Source organism: Tachyglossus aculeatus, chromosome 21 (assembly GCF_015852505.1).
Source record: "Tachyglossus aculeatus isolate mTacAcu1 chromosome 21, mTacAcu1.pri, whole genome shotgun sequence".
Taxonomy (NCBI): Eukaryota; Metazoa; Chordata; class Mammalia; order Monotremata; family Tachyglossidae; genus Tachyglossus; species Tachyglossus aculeatus.
Window position 1 is genome coordinate 41,584,529 of NC_052086.1, and position 18,333 is coordinate 41,602,861.

General features: G+C 45.6%; 1 protein-coding gene across 1 annotated transcript in view; it reads left to right on the plus strand.

Annotated features, from left to right (window-relative positions):
• The window catches only part of NOS1 (nitric oxide synthase 1), a 178,925-nt gene extending 160,974 nt beyond the window's left edge, over window positions 1-17,951 (plus strand). The window contains 4 exon segments of the mRNA XM_038763769.1: window positions 103-251; window positions 5,687-5,881; window positions 13,646-13,761; window positions 17,325-17,951. Of these exon segments, the coding sequence (XP_038619697.1) occupies window positions 103-251; window positions 5,687-5,881; window positions 13,646-13,761; window positions 17,325-17,340 (476 nt within the window). The 3' untranslated portion in view covers window positions 17,341-17,951.
• The last annotated feature ends 382 nt before the right edge of the window (window positions 17,952-18,333 follow it).

Genomic DNA, 18,333 nt, shown 5'->3' on the forward strand with positions numbered 1-18,333 from the left:
GATGGAGCTTGTAGCTACCTAGGAGAGCGCTTGACATAGGTTTTAACCAATACCATCATTATTGTTATTACCATTATTAATTCTTCTGATTGTTTCGGCCAGGAATCTCCGCAGGCCCCATGGTTTTGGTGTTTGGATGCCGCCAGGCCGAAATTGACCACATTTACAAGGACGAGACCCAGCAGGCGAAAAAGAAGGGCGTCTTCAAAGAGCTGTACACCGCTTACTCCCGGGAGCCGGAAAAACCAAAGGTGACCCCCCCCAGACCCTCTTACCTCACTGAACCCCCAAACTCCGCTCTCTTCATCGAGTAGGGACCGTCTCTATATATTGCCATCTTGTCCTTCCCAAGCGCTTAGTACAGTGCTCTGCACACAGTAAGCGCTCAATAAATACGATTGATTGAGTCATCCCGATCCCCTCTCCCTGCCCCACACCCCGATGTCCTTAAATTCTAGACCGTGAGCCCGTTCATTCATTCATAAAATCGGATTTATTGAGCGCTTACTGTGGACTGAGTGCTTGGGAAGTACAATTTGGCAACATCCAGAGACGGTCCCTACCCGACAACGAGCTCATGGTCTAGATGGGACAGGCAACAAAACAAAACAAGTAGACAAGTGTAAATATCATCAAAATAGATGAATAGAAATATAGCTATATACACATCATTAATAAAATAAATAGAGTCATAAATATGTACAAATATACACAAGTGCTGCGGGGAGGAGGAGGGAGAAGGGCAGAGGGACGGAATGGGGGCGAGGGGAAGAGGAGGAGGAGCAGAGGAAAAGGGGATGGGGTGGTTGGGCAGGGACTGTCTATCTGTGGCCAAATTGTACTTTCCAAGCGCTTAGTACAGTGCTCTGCACACAGTAAGCACTTAATAAATGCAGCTGAATCAATGAACCTGCCATTTGTTTATTCTTGTGAATGTCGGTCTCCCCGTCTAGACTGAAAGCTCCTTGTGGGCAGGGGATGTATTATAATAATAATAATGGCATTTGTTAAGCGCTGACTATGTGCCCAGCACTGTTCTAAGCGCTGGGGGGGATACAAGGTGATCAGGTTGTCCCACGGGGGGCTCACATTTTTAGTCCCCGTTTTACAGATGAGGTAACTGAGGCTCAGAGAAGTTAAATGACCTGCCCAAGGTCACACAGCAGGCGTGTGGCAGAGCCGGGATTCGAACCCATGACCTCTGACTCCCAAGCCCGGGCTCTTTCCACTGAGCCAGACTGCTTCCCTTGTTGTATTGTCCTCTCCCAAAGTTTTAATAATAATAATAATAATATTATTTGTTAAGCGCTTACTATGTGTCGAGCACCGTTCTAAGCGCTGGGGTAGATACAAGGTGATCAGGTTGTCCCACATGGGGCTCACAGTCTTCATCCCCATTTTCCAGATGAGGTCACTGAGGCCCAGAGAAGTCAAGTGACTTGCCCAAAGTCACACAGCTGATCAGTGGAGGAGCTGGGATTTGAACCCACGACCTCCGACTCCCAAGCCCAGGATCTTTCCACTGAGCTACGCCGCTTCTAGTTTAGTACAGTACAGTGCTCTCCATTAAATCATATTTATTGAGCGCTTACTCTGTGCAGAGCACACAGAGAGCTCTCCACGTAATAAGCGCTTAATGTAGAGCACTGTACTAAGCGCTTGGTAACAGGATAGTATATAGTATATTACACTATAGTATAGTACAGCATAGCGAAGCAGTGTGGTTCAGTGGCAAGAGCCCGGGCTTTCGAGTCAGACGTCAGGGGTTCGAATCCCGCTCCACCGCTTGTCCCCTGTGTGACCTTGGGCAAGTCACTTCACTTCTCGGGGCCTCAGTCACCTCCTCTGTAAAATGGGGATTAAGACCGTGAGCCCCCCGTGGGACAACCTGATCACCTTGTAAATTTCCCAGCGCTTAGTACAGTGCTTGGAACATAGTAAGCACTTAATAAATGCCATTATTATTATTATTATTATTATTATTACTAAATGAGTAAATAAAAGAATATTCCCCCTCCCAGCTCTGCAGCACTTAGGTCCAAATAGGTGTTGGATTTATTTCTTTTAATGTCCGTCTCCCCCGCCTCTAGACCGTCAGCTCGTTGCAGGCAGAGAACGTGTCGGTTTATTGTTCTATCGTTCTCTCCCGAGTGCTTACTAATAAATAATAATAATAGTAATAATAATAATAATAATGATGGCATTTATTAAGCACTTACTATGTGCAAAGCACTGTTCTAAGCGCTGGGGAATTTACAACGTGATCAGGTAGTCCCACGTGGGGCTCACAGTCTTGATCCCCATTTTACAGAGGAGGTAACTGAGGCCCAGAGAAGTGAAGTGACTTGCCCAAAGTCACACAGCTGACAAGTGGCAGAGCTGGGATTTGAACCCATGACCTCTGACTTCAAAGCCCGGGCTCTTTCCGCTGAATGGCATTTGTTAAGTGCTTACTATGTGTCAGGCACTGTTCTAAGCGCTGGGGGGGGGGGGGGGATACAAGGTAATCAGGTTGTCCCACATGGGGCTCACAGTCCTAATCCCCATTTTACAGATGAGGGAACTGAGGCACAGAGAAGTCACACAGCTGACAAGTGGTGGAGCGGGATTAGAACCCAAGACCTCTGACTCCCAAGCCCGCTCTCTTTCCACTGAGCCACGCACGTTCAATAAATATGACCAGCTGACTATGTTTGGGGCCTGGAGCCAATTAAATCAACCAATCAATCAACCCATCAGTGGTATTTATCGAGTTTCTACTTGGTGCAGAGCACTAAATTGAGCACTGGGGAGAGTCCAATAGGGCGGACTGTAAGTCTGTCTGTGGGTAGGGAATGTTTCTGTTTTATTAATAATAATAATAATGGTATTTGTTAAGCGCTTACTATGTGCCAAGCACTGTTCTAAGCGCTGGGGTAGATATGAGGTAATCAGGTTGTCCCACATGGGGCTCACAGTCTTCATCCCCATTTTCCAGATGAAGGAACTGAGGCCCAGAGAAGTGAAGTGACTTTTTTTATGGCATTTATTAAGCGCTTACTATGTGCAAAGCACTGTTCTAAGCGCTGGGGAGGTTACAAGGCGATCAGGTTGTCCCACCGGGGGGCTCACAGTCTTAATCCCCATTTTACAGATGAGGGAACTGAGTCCCAGAGAAGTGAAGTGACTTACCCAAAGTCACACAGCCGACAGTTGGCAGAGCTGGAATTCGAACCCATAACCTCTGACTCCAAAGCCCGGGCTCTTTCCACCGAGCCACGCTGCTTCTCTTGCCCAAAGTCACCCAGCTGGCAAGTGGCGGAGCCGGGATTAGAACCCATGACCTCTGTGTTCTTTCCATTGAGCCACGCCGCTTCTTATTGTTCTCGGGGTCCTCTCCCAAGTGCTTAGTCCAGTGCTCTGCACCCAGTAAGCGCTCAATAAATACGACTGAATGAAGGAATGAAAGACTTGGTAGAGTAGGTCCCCGCTCACCGGGATCTTCTAGGCTAGAGGGGGAGACAGACACTGAAATTACAAATCGATCCGTCAATCAGTGGTATTTATTATTAATAATAATAATAATGATGGCATTCATTAAGCACTTACTATGTACTATGATCCGCCCTTACCTCTCCATCCATACCGCTACCCTGCTCATTCAAGCTCTCATCCTATCCCGTCTGGACTACTGCACCAGCCTTCTCTCTGATCTCCCATCCTCGTGTCTCTCCCCACTTCAATCCATACTTCATGCTGCTGCCCGGATTATCTTTGTCCAGAAACGCTCTGGACATATCACTCCCCTCCTCAAAAACCTCCAATGGCTACCGATCAATCTGCGCATCAGGCAGAAACTCCTCACCCTGGGCTTCACGGCTGTCCATCCCCTGGCCCCCTCCTACCTCACCTCCCTTCTCTCCTTCTCCTGCCCAGCCCGCACCCTCTGCTCCTCCACCACTAATCTCCTCACTGTACCTCGCTCTCGCCTGTCCCGCCATCGACCCCCGGCCCACATCCTCCCCCGGGCCTGGAATGCCCCCAATCCCTCTGCCCATCCGCCAAGCTAGCTCTCTTCCTCCCTTCAAGGCCCTACTGAGAGCTCACCTCCTCCAGGAGGCCTTCCCACACTCAGCCCCTTCCTTCCTCTCCCCCTCGTCCCCCCTCCATCCCCCCCATCTTACCTCCTTCCCTTCCCCACAGCACCTGTATATATGGATATATGTTTGTACAGATTTATTACTCTATTTATTTATTTATTTTATTTGTACATATCTATTCTATTCATTTTATTTTGTTAGTATGTTTGGTTTTGTTCTCTGTCTCCCCCTTTTAGACTGTGAGCCCACTGTTGGGTAGGGACTGTCCCTATATGTTGCCAATTTGTACTTCCCAAGTGCTTAGTACAGTGCTCTGCACATAGTAAGTGCTCAATAAATACGATTGATGATGATGATGTTGATGATTAGTATTATTGTCTGTGCCTCATTTACCTCATCTGGAAAACGGGGAGGAAGACTGTGAGCCCCAAGTGGGACAATCTGATCACCTTGTAACCTCCCCAGCACTTAGAACAGTGCTTTGCACATAGTAAGCGCTTATACCAACATTAGTATTCTTGTCTGTGCCTCATTTACCTCATCTAGAAAATGGGGAGGAAGACTGTGAGCCCCAAGTGGGACAACCTGATCACCTTGTAACCTCCCCAGCGCTTAGAACAGTGCTTTGCACATAATAAGAGCTTAATAAATACCATCATTATTATTATTATTACCTTGTATCCCTCCCCAGTGCTTAGAACAATGCTTGGCACATAGTAAGCGCCTATACCAACATTATTATTATTGTCTGTGCCTCATTTACCTCATCTGGAAAATGGGGATGAAAACTATGAGCCCCAAGTGGGACAACCTGATCACCTTGTAACCTCCCCAGCGCTTGGAACAGTGCTTTGCACATAGTAAGCACTTATACCAACATTATTATTATTGTCTGTGCCTCATTTACCTCATCTGGAAAATGGGGAGGAAGACTGTGAGCCCCAAGTGGGACAACCTGATCACCTTGTAACCTCCCCAGAGCTTAGAAGAGTGCTTTGCCCATAGTAAGCGCTTAATAAATGTCATCATTATTATTATGATGATGATGATGGTATTTGTTAAGTGCTTACTATGTGCCAAGCAGTGTTCTAAGCACTGGGGAGGTTACAAGGTGATCAGGTTGTCCCGTGTGGGGCTCACAGTTTTAATCCCCATTTTCCAGATGAGGGAACTGAGGCCCAGAGAACTGAAGTGACTTGCCCAAAGTCACCCAGCTGACAACTGGTGGAGCCGGGATTGGAACCCATGACCTCGGACTCCAAAGCCCGGGCTCTATATCTGTATAGATATATCTATCCCCCCCGCCCAGTGCTTAGAACAGTGCTTGGCGCAGAGTAAGCGCTTAACAGATCCCATCGTTATGATGCTGATTATTCTTCCATCTCCTTTGTACCTATCTATTCTATTTATTTTATTTTGTTAGTATGTTTGGTTTTGTTCTCTGTCTCCCCGTTTTAGACTGTGAGCCCACTGTTGGGTAGGGACTGTCTCTATATGTTGCCAATTTGTACTTCCCAAGCGCTTAGTACAGTGCTCTGCACATAGTAAGCGCTCAATAAATGCGATTGATGATGATGATGATCTCCTTCTCGCTCTCGGGCCTCCAGAAATATGTGCAGGACGTGCTGCAGGAGCAGCTGGCGGAGACGGTCCACAGCACGCTGAAGAAGCAGGGCGGCCACATGTACGTCTGCGGAGATGTCACCATGGCGGCGGACGTCCTCAAGGCCATCCAGCGCATCATCGCCCTCAAAGGAAAGCTCACGGCCGAGGAGGCCGGCGTCTTCATCAGCAAACTGAGGGTGAGCCCGACCCCAGGTGCCCAGCACGTAGGCAGATATTCATCCTGCCATTCGGTCAATCAATCGTATTTATTGAGCGCTTACTGTGTGCAGAGCACTGGACCAAGCGCTTGGGAAGGCCAAGTTGGCAACAGATAGAGACGGTCCCTACCCGACAACGGGCTCACGGTCTAGTCTATTATTGTATAGATACAATAATAAATTATTATTATTTACAATTATATGAGTTATTTATATTATAAATAATGTATTTATTATTTATGTATTATATAAATATGTTATATAAATATTAACATATAATATTTATATTATTTTTATATATTATTAAGTACAAGTTGGCAACATATAGAGGCAGTCCCTACCCGACAACGGGCTCACAGTCTAGTCCATTATTGTATAGATACAATAATAAATAATTATTATTTATAATTATATAAATAATTTATGTTATAAATAATATATTGGTATTATTTATACATAATATAAGTATATTATATAAATATTAATGTATAATATTTATATTATTTTTATATATCATTAAGTTCAAGTTGGCAACAGATAGAGGCGGTCCCTACCCGACAACGGGCTCACAGTCTAGTCCATTATTGTACCGATACAATAATACATAATTATTATTTATAATCATATAAATAATTTATATTATAAATAATATATTGGTATTATTTATACATAATATAAGTATATTATATAAATATTAATGTATAATATTTATATTATTTTTATATATCATTAAGTACAAGTTGGCAACAGATAGAGGCGGTCCCTACCCGACAACGGGCTCACAGTCTAGCCTATTATTGTATAGATACAATAATAAATAATTATTATTTACAATTATATAAATTATTTATATTATAAATGATATATTTGTATTATTAATATATAATGTGCATATATTATATAAATATTAAGGTGTAATATTTATATTATTTTTATATATTATTACGTACAAGTTGGCAACGTATAGAGATGGTCCCTACCCAACAACGGGCTCACAGTCTAGTCTATTATTGTATAGATACAATAATAAATAATTATTATTTATAATTATATAAATTATTTATATTATAAATAATATCTGGTTATATTATTTATATATAATATAAATGTATTCTATATTATAGAAATATTAATATATAATATAATATTATGTTATATATTATTGTATTGGTACAATAATAAATAATAATAATAGCATTTATTAAGCACTTACTCTGGGCCAAGCACTGTTCTAAGCACTGGGGAGGTTACAAGGAGATCAGGTTTTCCCACAGGGGGCTCGCAGTCTTCATCCCCATTCTACAGATGAGGGAACTGAGGCCCAGAGAAGTGAAGTGGAAAGATCCCGGGCTTGGGAGTCAGAGGTCGGGGATTCTAATCCCGGCTCCACCGCTTATCTGCTGTGTGACTTTGGGCAAGTCACTTGACTTCTCTGTGCCTCAGTTACCTCATCTGTAAAATGGTGATTCAGACTGTGAGCCCCACGTGGGACAACCTGATCACCTTGTATCCCTCCCAGCGCTTAGAACAGTGCTTGGCACATAGTAAGCACTTAACAAATACCAAAATTATTATTATTATCATTATTATTAAGTGACTTGCCCAAAGTCACACAACTGACAATTGGTGGAGATGGGATGTGAACCCATGACCTCTGACTCCAAAGCCTGGGCTCTTTCCACTGAGCCACGCTGCTTCTCTAGAATAATAATGGTATTGGTTAAGCACTTACTTTGTGCCAAGCACTGTTCTAAGCGCTGGGGCAGATACAGGGTAAACAGGTTGTCCCACATGGGCTCACACTTTTAATAATAATAATAATAATGATGGCATTTATTAAGCGCTTACTATGGGCAAAGCACTGTTCTAAGCTCTGGGAAGGTTACAAGGTGATCGGGTTGTCCCACAGGGGGCTCACAGTCTTCATCCCCATTCTACAGGTGAGGTAACTGAGGCACTGAGAAGTTTAGTGACTTGCCCAAAATCACACAACTGACAATTGGCGGAGCCGGGATTTGAACCCATGACCTCTGACTCCAAAGCCCGGGCTCTTTCCACTGAGCCACATTGGTTCTCTAGAATAATAATGGTATTTGTTAAGTGCTTACTTTGTGCCAAGCACTGTTCTAAGCGCTGGGGGAGATATGCGGTAATCAGGTTGTCCCACGTGGGCTTACACTTTTAATAATAATAATAATAATAATGATGACATTTATTAAGAGCTTACTACAGGCAAAGCACTGTTCTAAGCGCTGGGGAGGTTACAAGGTGATCAGGTTGTCCCACGGGGGGCTCACAGTCTTCATCCCCATTCTGCAGGTGAGGGAACTGAGGCACTGAGAAGTGAAGTGACTTACCCAAAATCACACAACTGACAATTGGCGGAGCAGGGATTTGAACCCATGACCTCTGACTCCAAAACCCGAGCTCTTTCCACTGAGCCACGCTGCTTCTCTAGAATAATAATGGTACTTGTTAAGTGCTTACTTTGTGCCAAGCACCGTTCTAAGCGCTGGGGGAGATACAGGGTAATCAGGTTGTCCCACATGGGCTTACACTTTAATAATAATAATAATAATAATAATAATAATAATGGCATTTATTAAGAGCTTACTACAGGCAAAGCACTGTTCTCAGCACTGGGGAGGTTACAAGGTGATCAGGTTGTTCCACGGGGGGCTTACAGTCTTCATCCCCATTCTACAGGTGAGGGAACTGAGGCACTGAGAAGTTTAGTGACTTGCCCAAAATCACACAACTGACAATTGGCAGAGCCGGGATTTGAACCCATGACCTCTGACTCCAAAGTCCAAGCTCTTTCCACTGAGCCACGCTGCTTCTCTAGAATAATAATGGTACTTGCTAAGTGCTTACTTTGTGCCAAGCACTGTTCTAAGCACTGGGGAGATACAGGGTAATCAGGTTGTCCCACATGGGCTTACACTTTTAATAATAATAATAATAATGGCATTTATTAAGAGCTTACTACAGTCAAAGCACTGTTCTAAGCGCTGGGGAGGTTACAAGGTGATCAGGTTGTCCCACGGGGGGCTCACAGTCTTCATCCCCATTCTGCAGGTGAGGGAACTGAGGCACTGAGAAGTTTAGTGACTTGCCCAAAATCACACAACTGACAATTGGCGGAGCCGGGATTTGAACCCATGACCTCTGACTCCAAAGCCCAATCTCTTTCCACTGAGCCACACTGCTTCTCTAGAATAATAATGGTACTTGTTAAGTGCTTACTTTGTGCCAAGCACTGTTCTAAGCACTGGGGAGATACAGGGTAATCAGGTTGTCCCACATGGGCTTACACTTTTAATAATAATAATAATAATAATAATAATAATGGCATTTATTAAGAGCTTACTATGGGCAAAGCCCTGTTCTCAGCACTGGGGAGGTTACAAGATGATCAGGTTGTCCCACGGGGGGCTCACAGTCTTCATCCCCATTCTACAGGTGAGGGAACTGAGGCACTGAGAACTTTAGTGACTTGCCCCAAATCACACAGCTGACAATTGGCGGAGATGGGATTTGAACCCATGACTTCTGACTCCCAAGCCCGGGCTCTTTCCACTGAACCACACTGCTTCTCAAGAATAATAATGGTATTTGTTAAGTGCTTACTTTGTGCCAAGCACTGTTCTAAGCGCTGGGGGAGATACAGGGTAATCAGGTTGTCCCATGTGGGCTCACCCTTTTAATCCCCATTTTCCAGATGAGGGAACTGGGGCACAGAGAAGTGAAGTGGCTTGCCCAAGGTCACACGGCAGACAAGCGGCGGAGGCAGGATTAGAACCCACGTCCTCTGAGTCCCAGGCCTGCGCTCTTTTCACCAAGCCACGCTGTTTCTCTAAGTCAGTCAGGTCGACAGGTATATATGTATACCTGTATACCTGTATATATGTATATATGTTTGTACATATTTATTACTCTATTTATTCATTTATTTATTTTACTTGTACCTATCTATTCTATTTATTTTATTTTTTTGGTATGTTTGGTTTTGTGCTCTATCTCCCCCTTCTAGACTGTGAGCCCGCTGTTGGGTAGGGACTGTCTCTATATGTTGCCAGCTTGTACTTCCCAAGCGCTTAGTACAGTGCTATGCACACAATAAGCGCTCAATAAATATGATTGATTGATTGATTGATTGATTGACACGGTCCCCGCCCCATGGCTGCCTCGGGCCTGGGGATCCCGCCGTCGTCCATCCGGCCGTTTAGAGAAGCAGCGTGGCTCAGTGGAAAGAGCCCAGGCTTTGGGAGTCTGAGGTCGTGGGTTCGAATCCCAGCTCTGCCACTTGTCTGCTGTGACACCTGGGGGAAGCCACTTCGCTTCTCTGGGCCTCGGTTCCCGCATCTGGAAAATGGGGATGTAGACTGTGAGCCCCACGTGGGACAACCTGATAATCTTCTACCTATCCCAACGCTTAGACTAGTGCTTGGCACATAGTAAGCGCTTAACAGAAGCAGCGGGACTCAGTGGAAAGAGCCCGGGCTTTGGAGTCAGTGTCAGGGGTTCAAATCCCGGATCCGCCAATTGTCGGCTGTGTGACTTTGGGCAAGTCACTTAACTTCTCTGGGCCTCAGTTTCCTCATCTGTAAAATGGGGATTAAGACTGTGAGCCCCCCGTGGGACAACCTGATCACCTGTAACTTCCCCAGCGCTTAGAACAGTGCCTTGCACGTAGTAAGTGCTTAATAAATGCCATCATTATTAGTATTATTCTCTGCGCCTCAGTTACCTCATCTGGAAAATGGGGATGAAGACTGTGAGCCCCCCGTGGGACAACCTGATCACCTTGTATCCCCCCAGTGCTTAGAACAGTGCTTTGCACATAGTAAGTGCTTAACAAATACCATCATCATTATTATTACTAACAAATGCCATTATTCTTTGCACATAGTAAGCGCTTAACAAATACCAAAATTATTATTATTATTATTATTATTATTATTATCATGGGTTCAAATCCCGGCTCCACCAATTGTCAGCAGTGTGACTTTGGGCGAGTCACTTCACTTCTCTGGGCCTCAGTGATCTCATCTGGGAAATGGGGATGAAGACTGTGAGCCCCCGGAAGGACAACCTGATCACCTTGTAACCTGCCCAGTGCTTAGAACAGTGCTTTGCACATCATCATCAATCGTATTTATTGAGCGCTTACTGTGTGCAGAGCACTGTACTAAGCGCTTGGGAAGTGCAAGTTGGCAACATAGTAGGCACTTAATAAATGCCATCATCATCACTATTGTTATTATTAGAGATGAGTTTAGGGGCTAGAATAAGAATATAATTATAGTTCTTATCATTATTAGAACAGTGCTCAGTGCTTAGAACAGTGCTTTGCACATAATAAGTGCTTAATAAATGCCATTATTATTATTATTATTATTTATTGAGTGCATCCCATGGGCAGGGCACCGGACTAAGCGCTTGGGAGAGGACAATACCACAATAAGCACTCACATTCCTGACCCCCAACGATGGTGTTTGTTAAGCGCTTACTATGTGCCAAGCACTGTTGTAGATACAAGGTCATCAGTTGTTCCACGGGGGATTCACAATCTTCATCCCCATTTTACAGATGAGGGAACTGAGGCCCAGAGAAGTGCAGTAACTTGTCCACAGTCACACAGCTGACAAGTGGCAGAGCTGGGATTAGAACCCACGTCCTCTGACACCCAAGCCCGGGCTGTTGCCGTTGAGCCAGCACTTGGGCAAGCACACCAGACTCAATCAATCAATCGTATTTATTGAGCGCTTACTGTGTGCAGAGCACTGTACTAAGCGCTTGGGAAGTGCAAGAGTCGACGCGATCCCTGCCTTCACGGCTTCCCATCGATCAACCAACCAATCAATCCATGGTATTTATTGAGCGCTTACTGTGTGCAGAGCACTGGCCTAAACATTTGGGAGAGTATTACTCTATTTATTTTATTTGTACATATTTATTCTATTTATTTTATTTTGTTAATATGTTTTGTTTTGTTCTCTGTCTCCCCCTCCTAGACTGTGAGCCCGCTGTTGGGTAGGGACCGTCTCTAGATGTTGCCAACTTGGACTTCCCAAGTGCTTAGTACAGTGCTCTGCACACAGTAAGCGCTCAATAAATATGATTGAATGAATGAATGAATGAACAGAATTGGAAGACAGGTTCCCTCCCACAATGAGCTTATGGTCTAGAGACGCAGTTATGGGCTAGAGAAGCAGCGTCGCTCAGTGGACAGAGCCCGGGCTTTGGAGTCAGAGGTCATGGGTTCTAATTCCGGCTCCGCCAATTGTCAGCTGTGCGACTTTGGGCAAGTCATTTAACTTCTCTGTGCCTCACTTACCTCATCTGTAAAATGGGGATTAAGACTGTGAGCCCCCCGTGGGACAACCTGATCATCTTGTATCCTCCCCAGCGCTTAGAACAGTGCTTTGCACATAGTCAGCGCTTAACAAATACCAAAATTATTATTATTATTATGGGTTCAAATCCCAGCTCCACCAATTGTCAGCAGTGTGACTTTGGGCAAGTCACTTCACTTCTCTGTGCCTCAGTTCCCTCATCTGTAAAATGGGGATGAAGACTGTGAGCCCCCCGTGGGGCAACCTGATCACCTTGTATCCTCCCCAGCGCTTAGAACAGTGCTTTGCACATAGTAAGCGCTTAACAAATACCAAAATTATTTTTATTATTATTATGGGTTCAAATCCTGGCTCCACCAATTGTCAGCACAGTGTCTTTGGGCAAGTCACTTCACTTCTCTGGGCCTCAGTTGCCTCATCTGTAAAATGGGGATTAAGACTGTGAGCCCTCCGTGGGACAACTTGCTCACCTTGTAACCTCCCCAGCGCTTAGAACAGTGCTTTGCACATAGTAAGCGCTTAACAAATACCAAAATTATTATTATTATTATGGGTTCAAATCCCGGCTCCACCAATTGTCAGCAGAGCGACTTTGGGCGAGCCACTTCACTTCTCTGTGCCTCAGTTCCCTCATCTGTAAAATGGGGATTAAGACTGTGAGCCCCCCATGGGACAACCTGATCACCTTGTATCCTCCCCAGCTCTTAGAACAGTGCTTTGCACATAGTAAGCGCTTAACAAATGCCAAAATTATTATTATTATTATGGGTTCAAATCCCGGCTCCACCAATTGTCAGCAGTGCGACTTTGGGCGAGTCACTTCACTTCTCTGGGCCTCAGTGACCTCATCCGGAAAACGGGGATGAAGACTGTGAGCCCCCGGAGGGACAGCCTGATCACCTTGTAACCTGCCCAGCGCTTAGAACAGTGCTTTGCCCATCATCATCAGTCGTATTTATTCATCATCATCATCGTCATCAATCGTATTTACTGAGCGCTTACTATGTGCAGAGCACTGTACTAAGCGCTTGGGAAGTACAAATTGGCAACATATAGAGACAGTCCCTACCCAACAGCGGGCTCACAGTCTAAAAGGGGGAGACAGAGACCAAACATACTAACAAAATAAAATAAATAGAATAGATATGTACAAATAAATTAAATAAATAGAGTAAAAAAAATATGTACAAACATATATACATATATATTTATTGAGCCCTTACTGTGTGCAGAGCACTGCACTAAGTGCTTGGGAAGTACAAGTTGGCAACATAGTAAGCGCTTAATAAATGCCATCATCATCACTAGTGTTATGATCAGAGATGAGTTTAGGGGCTAGAGGCAGGCTTCCGGTTTTCCAGAATCCACATTTGTGTCCCTCAGGATGCGAACCGCTACCACGAGGACATCTTCGGGATCACCCTGCGGACGTACGAAGTGACCAACCGCCTTAGGTCGGAGTCCACGGCCTACGAGGAGATCAGAAAGGACCTGGACGAGTAAGTTGCCCCTTTCGGTTTCTCCGTGCCCTTTGACCCCGAGCCCCCTGGACACCCGGGCCTGCCCGCCGCGCCCTTTGACCCTGTCTCCGGGACCCCGAGCAGCAGTGCCTGGGCACCTGGGCACGTCCACCCCCATTCTCCCCTCACCAAGAGTTCCCGATGTAATAATAATAATAATGATGATGATGGTATTTGTTAAGCGCTTACTATGTGCTAAGCACTGTTCTGAGCACTGGGGGGATACAAGGTGATCAGGTTTGTCCCACGTGGGGCTCACAGTCTTCATCCCCATTTTACAGAGGAGGGAACTGAGGCACAGAGAAGTGAAGTAATAATGATAATAATAATAAATAATAGTATTAATTGATAATTAGCAATTAATATAATTAATTAATTTTAACTATATATTATTATATGTTATATGTTATATATTATATATTATATTATATATAATATATAATTATATTTTATATTATATATGGATGTTGTATCATATATATTATATATTATATATAATATATAATATAATATCTATTTTATATATTATATATATTGCATCATTATAATTTTTTAGACTGTGAGCCCACTTTTAGACTGTGAACCCACTGTTGGGTAGGGACTGTCTCTATATGTTGCCAACTTGTACTTCCCAAGCGCTTAGTACGGTGCTCTGCACACAGTAAGCGCTCAATAAATACGATTGATGATGATAATTATAATTAATTAATTAATATAATTAATAATGTTATTGATAATTAATGATAATTATTATTATTTATTAAGCGCTTACTATGTACAAAGCACTGTTCTAAGCGCTGGGGAGGTTACAAGGTGATCAGGTTGTCCCACGGGGGGCTCACAGTTTTAATATCGACTTGCCCAAAGTCACACAGCTGACAATTGGCGGAGCCGGGATTTGAACCCATGACCTCTGACTCCAAAGCCCATGCTCGTTCCACTGAGCCACGCTGCTTCTTTAATAATAAATGATAGCATTTATTAAGCGCTTACTATGTGCAAAGCACTGTTCTAAGTGCGGGGGAGGTTCCCAGGTGATCAGGTTGTCCCACGGGGGGCTCACGGTCTTCATCTCCATTTTCCAGAAGAGGGAACTGAGGCCCAGAGAAGGGAAGTGACTGGCCCAAAGTCACCCAGCTGATGACAGTTGGCGGAGCCGGGATTTGAACCCGTGACCTCTGACTCCAAAGCCCGGGCTCTTTCCACTGAGCCGCGATGTACCCGGGAACGTTTCTCCGGAGGGCGGCCCGGCCGTCAGAGGCCCCCCGCATTGTCAGAGGGCCTTGGGCCTAGCTGCCCGCCCAAACCGCTAATGCCATGCCATCCACCGGTGCCCGGCTAATAAAAATAATAATAATAATAATAATGGCATTTATTAAGCGCTTACTATGTGCAAAGCACTGTTCTAAGCGCTGAGCACTGCCCCATCTGTACCAGTTTGGGGCATCCCCAGCCCCCCTCAATTCACCCCTACAGATTTCCCACGGCTTCCCCCATCCCTCTTTTAGACTGTGAGCCCACTGTTGGGTAGAGACCGTCTCTATATGTTGCCAATTTGTACTTCCCAAGCGCTTAGTACAGTGCTCTGCACACAGTAAGCGCTCAATAAATACGATTGATGATGATCCCTCCATGTCAGCATGCTTCTTTCCCACCCCGGCTCTCAGGGGCAGCCGAGGATTCACGATCCTCCTAGACCGTGAGCCCGTCGTTGGGTCGGGACCGTCTCTCTACGTCGCCGACTTGTACTTCCCAAGCGCTTAGTCCAGTGCTCCGCACACAGCGAGCGCTCAAGAAATTCATTCGTTCATTCAATTGTGTTTATACGACGAGAAACGGACATGTTCCCGGCCCATGACAAGCTTACAGTCTAGAATCAATCAATCAATCAGTCGTATTTATGGAGCGCTTACTGTGTGCAGAGCACTGGACTAAGAGCTTAGGAAGTCCAAATTGGCAACATCTAGAGATGGTCCCTACCCAACAGCGGGCTCAGAGTCTGGAAGGGGGAGACAGAGAACAAAACCAAACATATTAACAAAATAAAATAAATAGAATAGATAGGTACAAGTAAAATAAATAGAGTAATAAATATGTACAAACATATATATAATAGAATAGATATGTACAAATAAAATAGAGTAATAAATATGTACAAACATATATCCATATATACAGGTGCTGTGGGGAAGGGAAGGAGGTATTTATTTATTTATTTATTTATTTATTTTACTTGTACATATCTATTCTATTTATTTTATTTTGTTAGTATGTCTGGTTTTGTTCTCTGTCTCCCCCTTTTAGACTGTGAGCCCACTGTTGGGTAGGGACTGTCTCTATAAGTTGCCAACTTGTCCTTACCAAGCGCTTAGTACAGTGCTCTGCACACAGTAAGCGCTCAATAAATACGATTGATGATGATGATGATGATGATGATGGAGAGGGGGACGAGGGGGAGAGGAAGGAGGGGGCTCAGTCTGGGAAGGCCTCCTGGAGGAGGTGGGAGAGACATGAATAGAAAGAAATAATTGACAGATATTCATTCATTCAATCGTATTTATTGAGCGCTTACTGTGTGCAGAGCACTGTACTAAGCGCTTGGGAAGGACAAGTTGGCAACATATAGAGACGGTCCCTACCCGACAGTGGGCTCACAGTCTAGAAGGGGGAGACAGATGACGAAACAAGACATATTAACAAAATAAAATAAATAGAATAGTACATATGTACAAATAGTACCATTGTCATTCATTCATTCATTCAATCGTATTTATTGAGCGCTTACTGTGTGCAGAGCACTGTACTAAGCGCTTGGGAAGTCCAAGTTGGCAACATATAGTGACAGTCCCTACCCAACAGTGGGCTCACAGTCTAGAAGGGGGAGACAGAGAACAAAACCAAACGTATTAACAAAATAAAATCATCATCATCATCCATCGTATTTATTGAGCGCTTACTGTGTGCAGAGCACTGTACTAAGCGCTTGGGAAGTCCAAGTTGGCAACACATAGTGACAGTCCCTACCCAACAGTGGGCTCACAGTCTAGAAGGGGGAGACAGAGAACAAAACCAAACATACTAACAAAATAAAATCATCATCATCATCATCCATCATATTTATTGAGCGCTTACTGTGTGCAGAGCACTGTACTAAGCGCTTGGGAAGTCCAAGTTGGCAACACATAGTGACAGTCCCTACCCAACAGTGGGCTCACAGTCTAGAAGGGGGAGACAGAGAACAAAACCAAACGTATTAACAAAATCAAATCATCATCATCGTCCATCGTATTTATCGAGCGCTTACTGTGTGCAGAGCACTGGACTAAGCGCTTGGGAAGTACAAATTGGCACCATATAGAGACAGTCCCTGCCCAACAGTGGGCTCGAATAGAATGGATATGTACAAGTAAAATAAATAAATAAATAGAGTAATAAATACGTACAACATATATACATATATACATATGTCCCTGCCCAACAGTGGGCTCACGCCCACCTTCCCCGTTGACCGTCCTCCGCCGCGCGGCCCCTCTCTCCCACAGGGTTTTCCGATCGTAACCGGAAGAGAGGCCTCCTCGCCGGGCTTCGTCCGCCCCGACCCCGCCGCATCTTTTCGACCGGACTCCACGCTGTGCCCCACCTCCCGCGCCCTCGTTCATTCTGATCCTCTGTTCCTCCGACCTCGTCCCGTGGTTCTTTCCGTTCGCCCTCGTAGACCCGCCCTGCCCCGCTGAAGCGCCCCGGCTTCGTAACCCTCGGTGTCGCCGACGAAAAGACGCTTCTCCCCCGGCCCCCTGCCAGGCCCGACTCCCTCTCCGCCCTTCCTCCGGTCCCCCCGCCAAAGCCGCCCGGGGTCACGGAGCCTTTCCCCTTGCCCCTTGGGGTCCCTTCGGTGACGCCGTGAAAACGGAAGAGAAGGGGCTCCTCTCCCCGGTGTAGCCCCTCGCAGGGATGGCTCTCTCGTTCCTCTTGGCTCACGTTGGCCCCTGTCGCGTTTCCCCCCCGTTAAGAACGGCTCCGGCCTTCGAAACATCCGGACGAATCAAACACGGGTCTATTTCTCAGCTTTCAGAAGGCCCATACTTACTCGACGCGATCCGTCAATCCATCAGGAGTATTTATTGGGCGCTTACGGTGCGCACAGCGCTTGGGAGAGGACAGTACAGCAACGTAACGGAGCCCACAGAGAGCTTACAGTCTAGAGAGACGGGATCCCTCCCCTCCCACACCTTCTCCCATCCACCACTGTCTCTCATCTTTGCCCACTCCGCACCCTCCAGAGCCACCAGAGGAAGCTGGACGGGAGTCAGGAGTCCCTGGCCTCCCCGTCTTCCCTGCTGCCAACTTGCTGGTCCACCCGCGGAGACCCGCCGCACCTCTCTGGGCCAGCGTGACGCGGGGAGAAAGATCCCGTCCCCCTCCCTGGGCCTCAGTCAACGCTGCAAGGCCGTTGTTGTAAAACCAACCCATCCACAGCAGGGTGCCCGCTTGGCATTTCATGCCCTCACAATCAGCCGAGAGGCGGGTCAGGACGGCGGCCGCTCCCTCCTC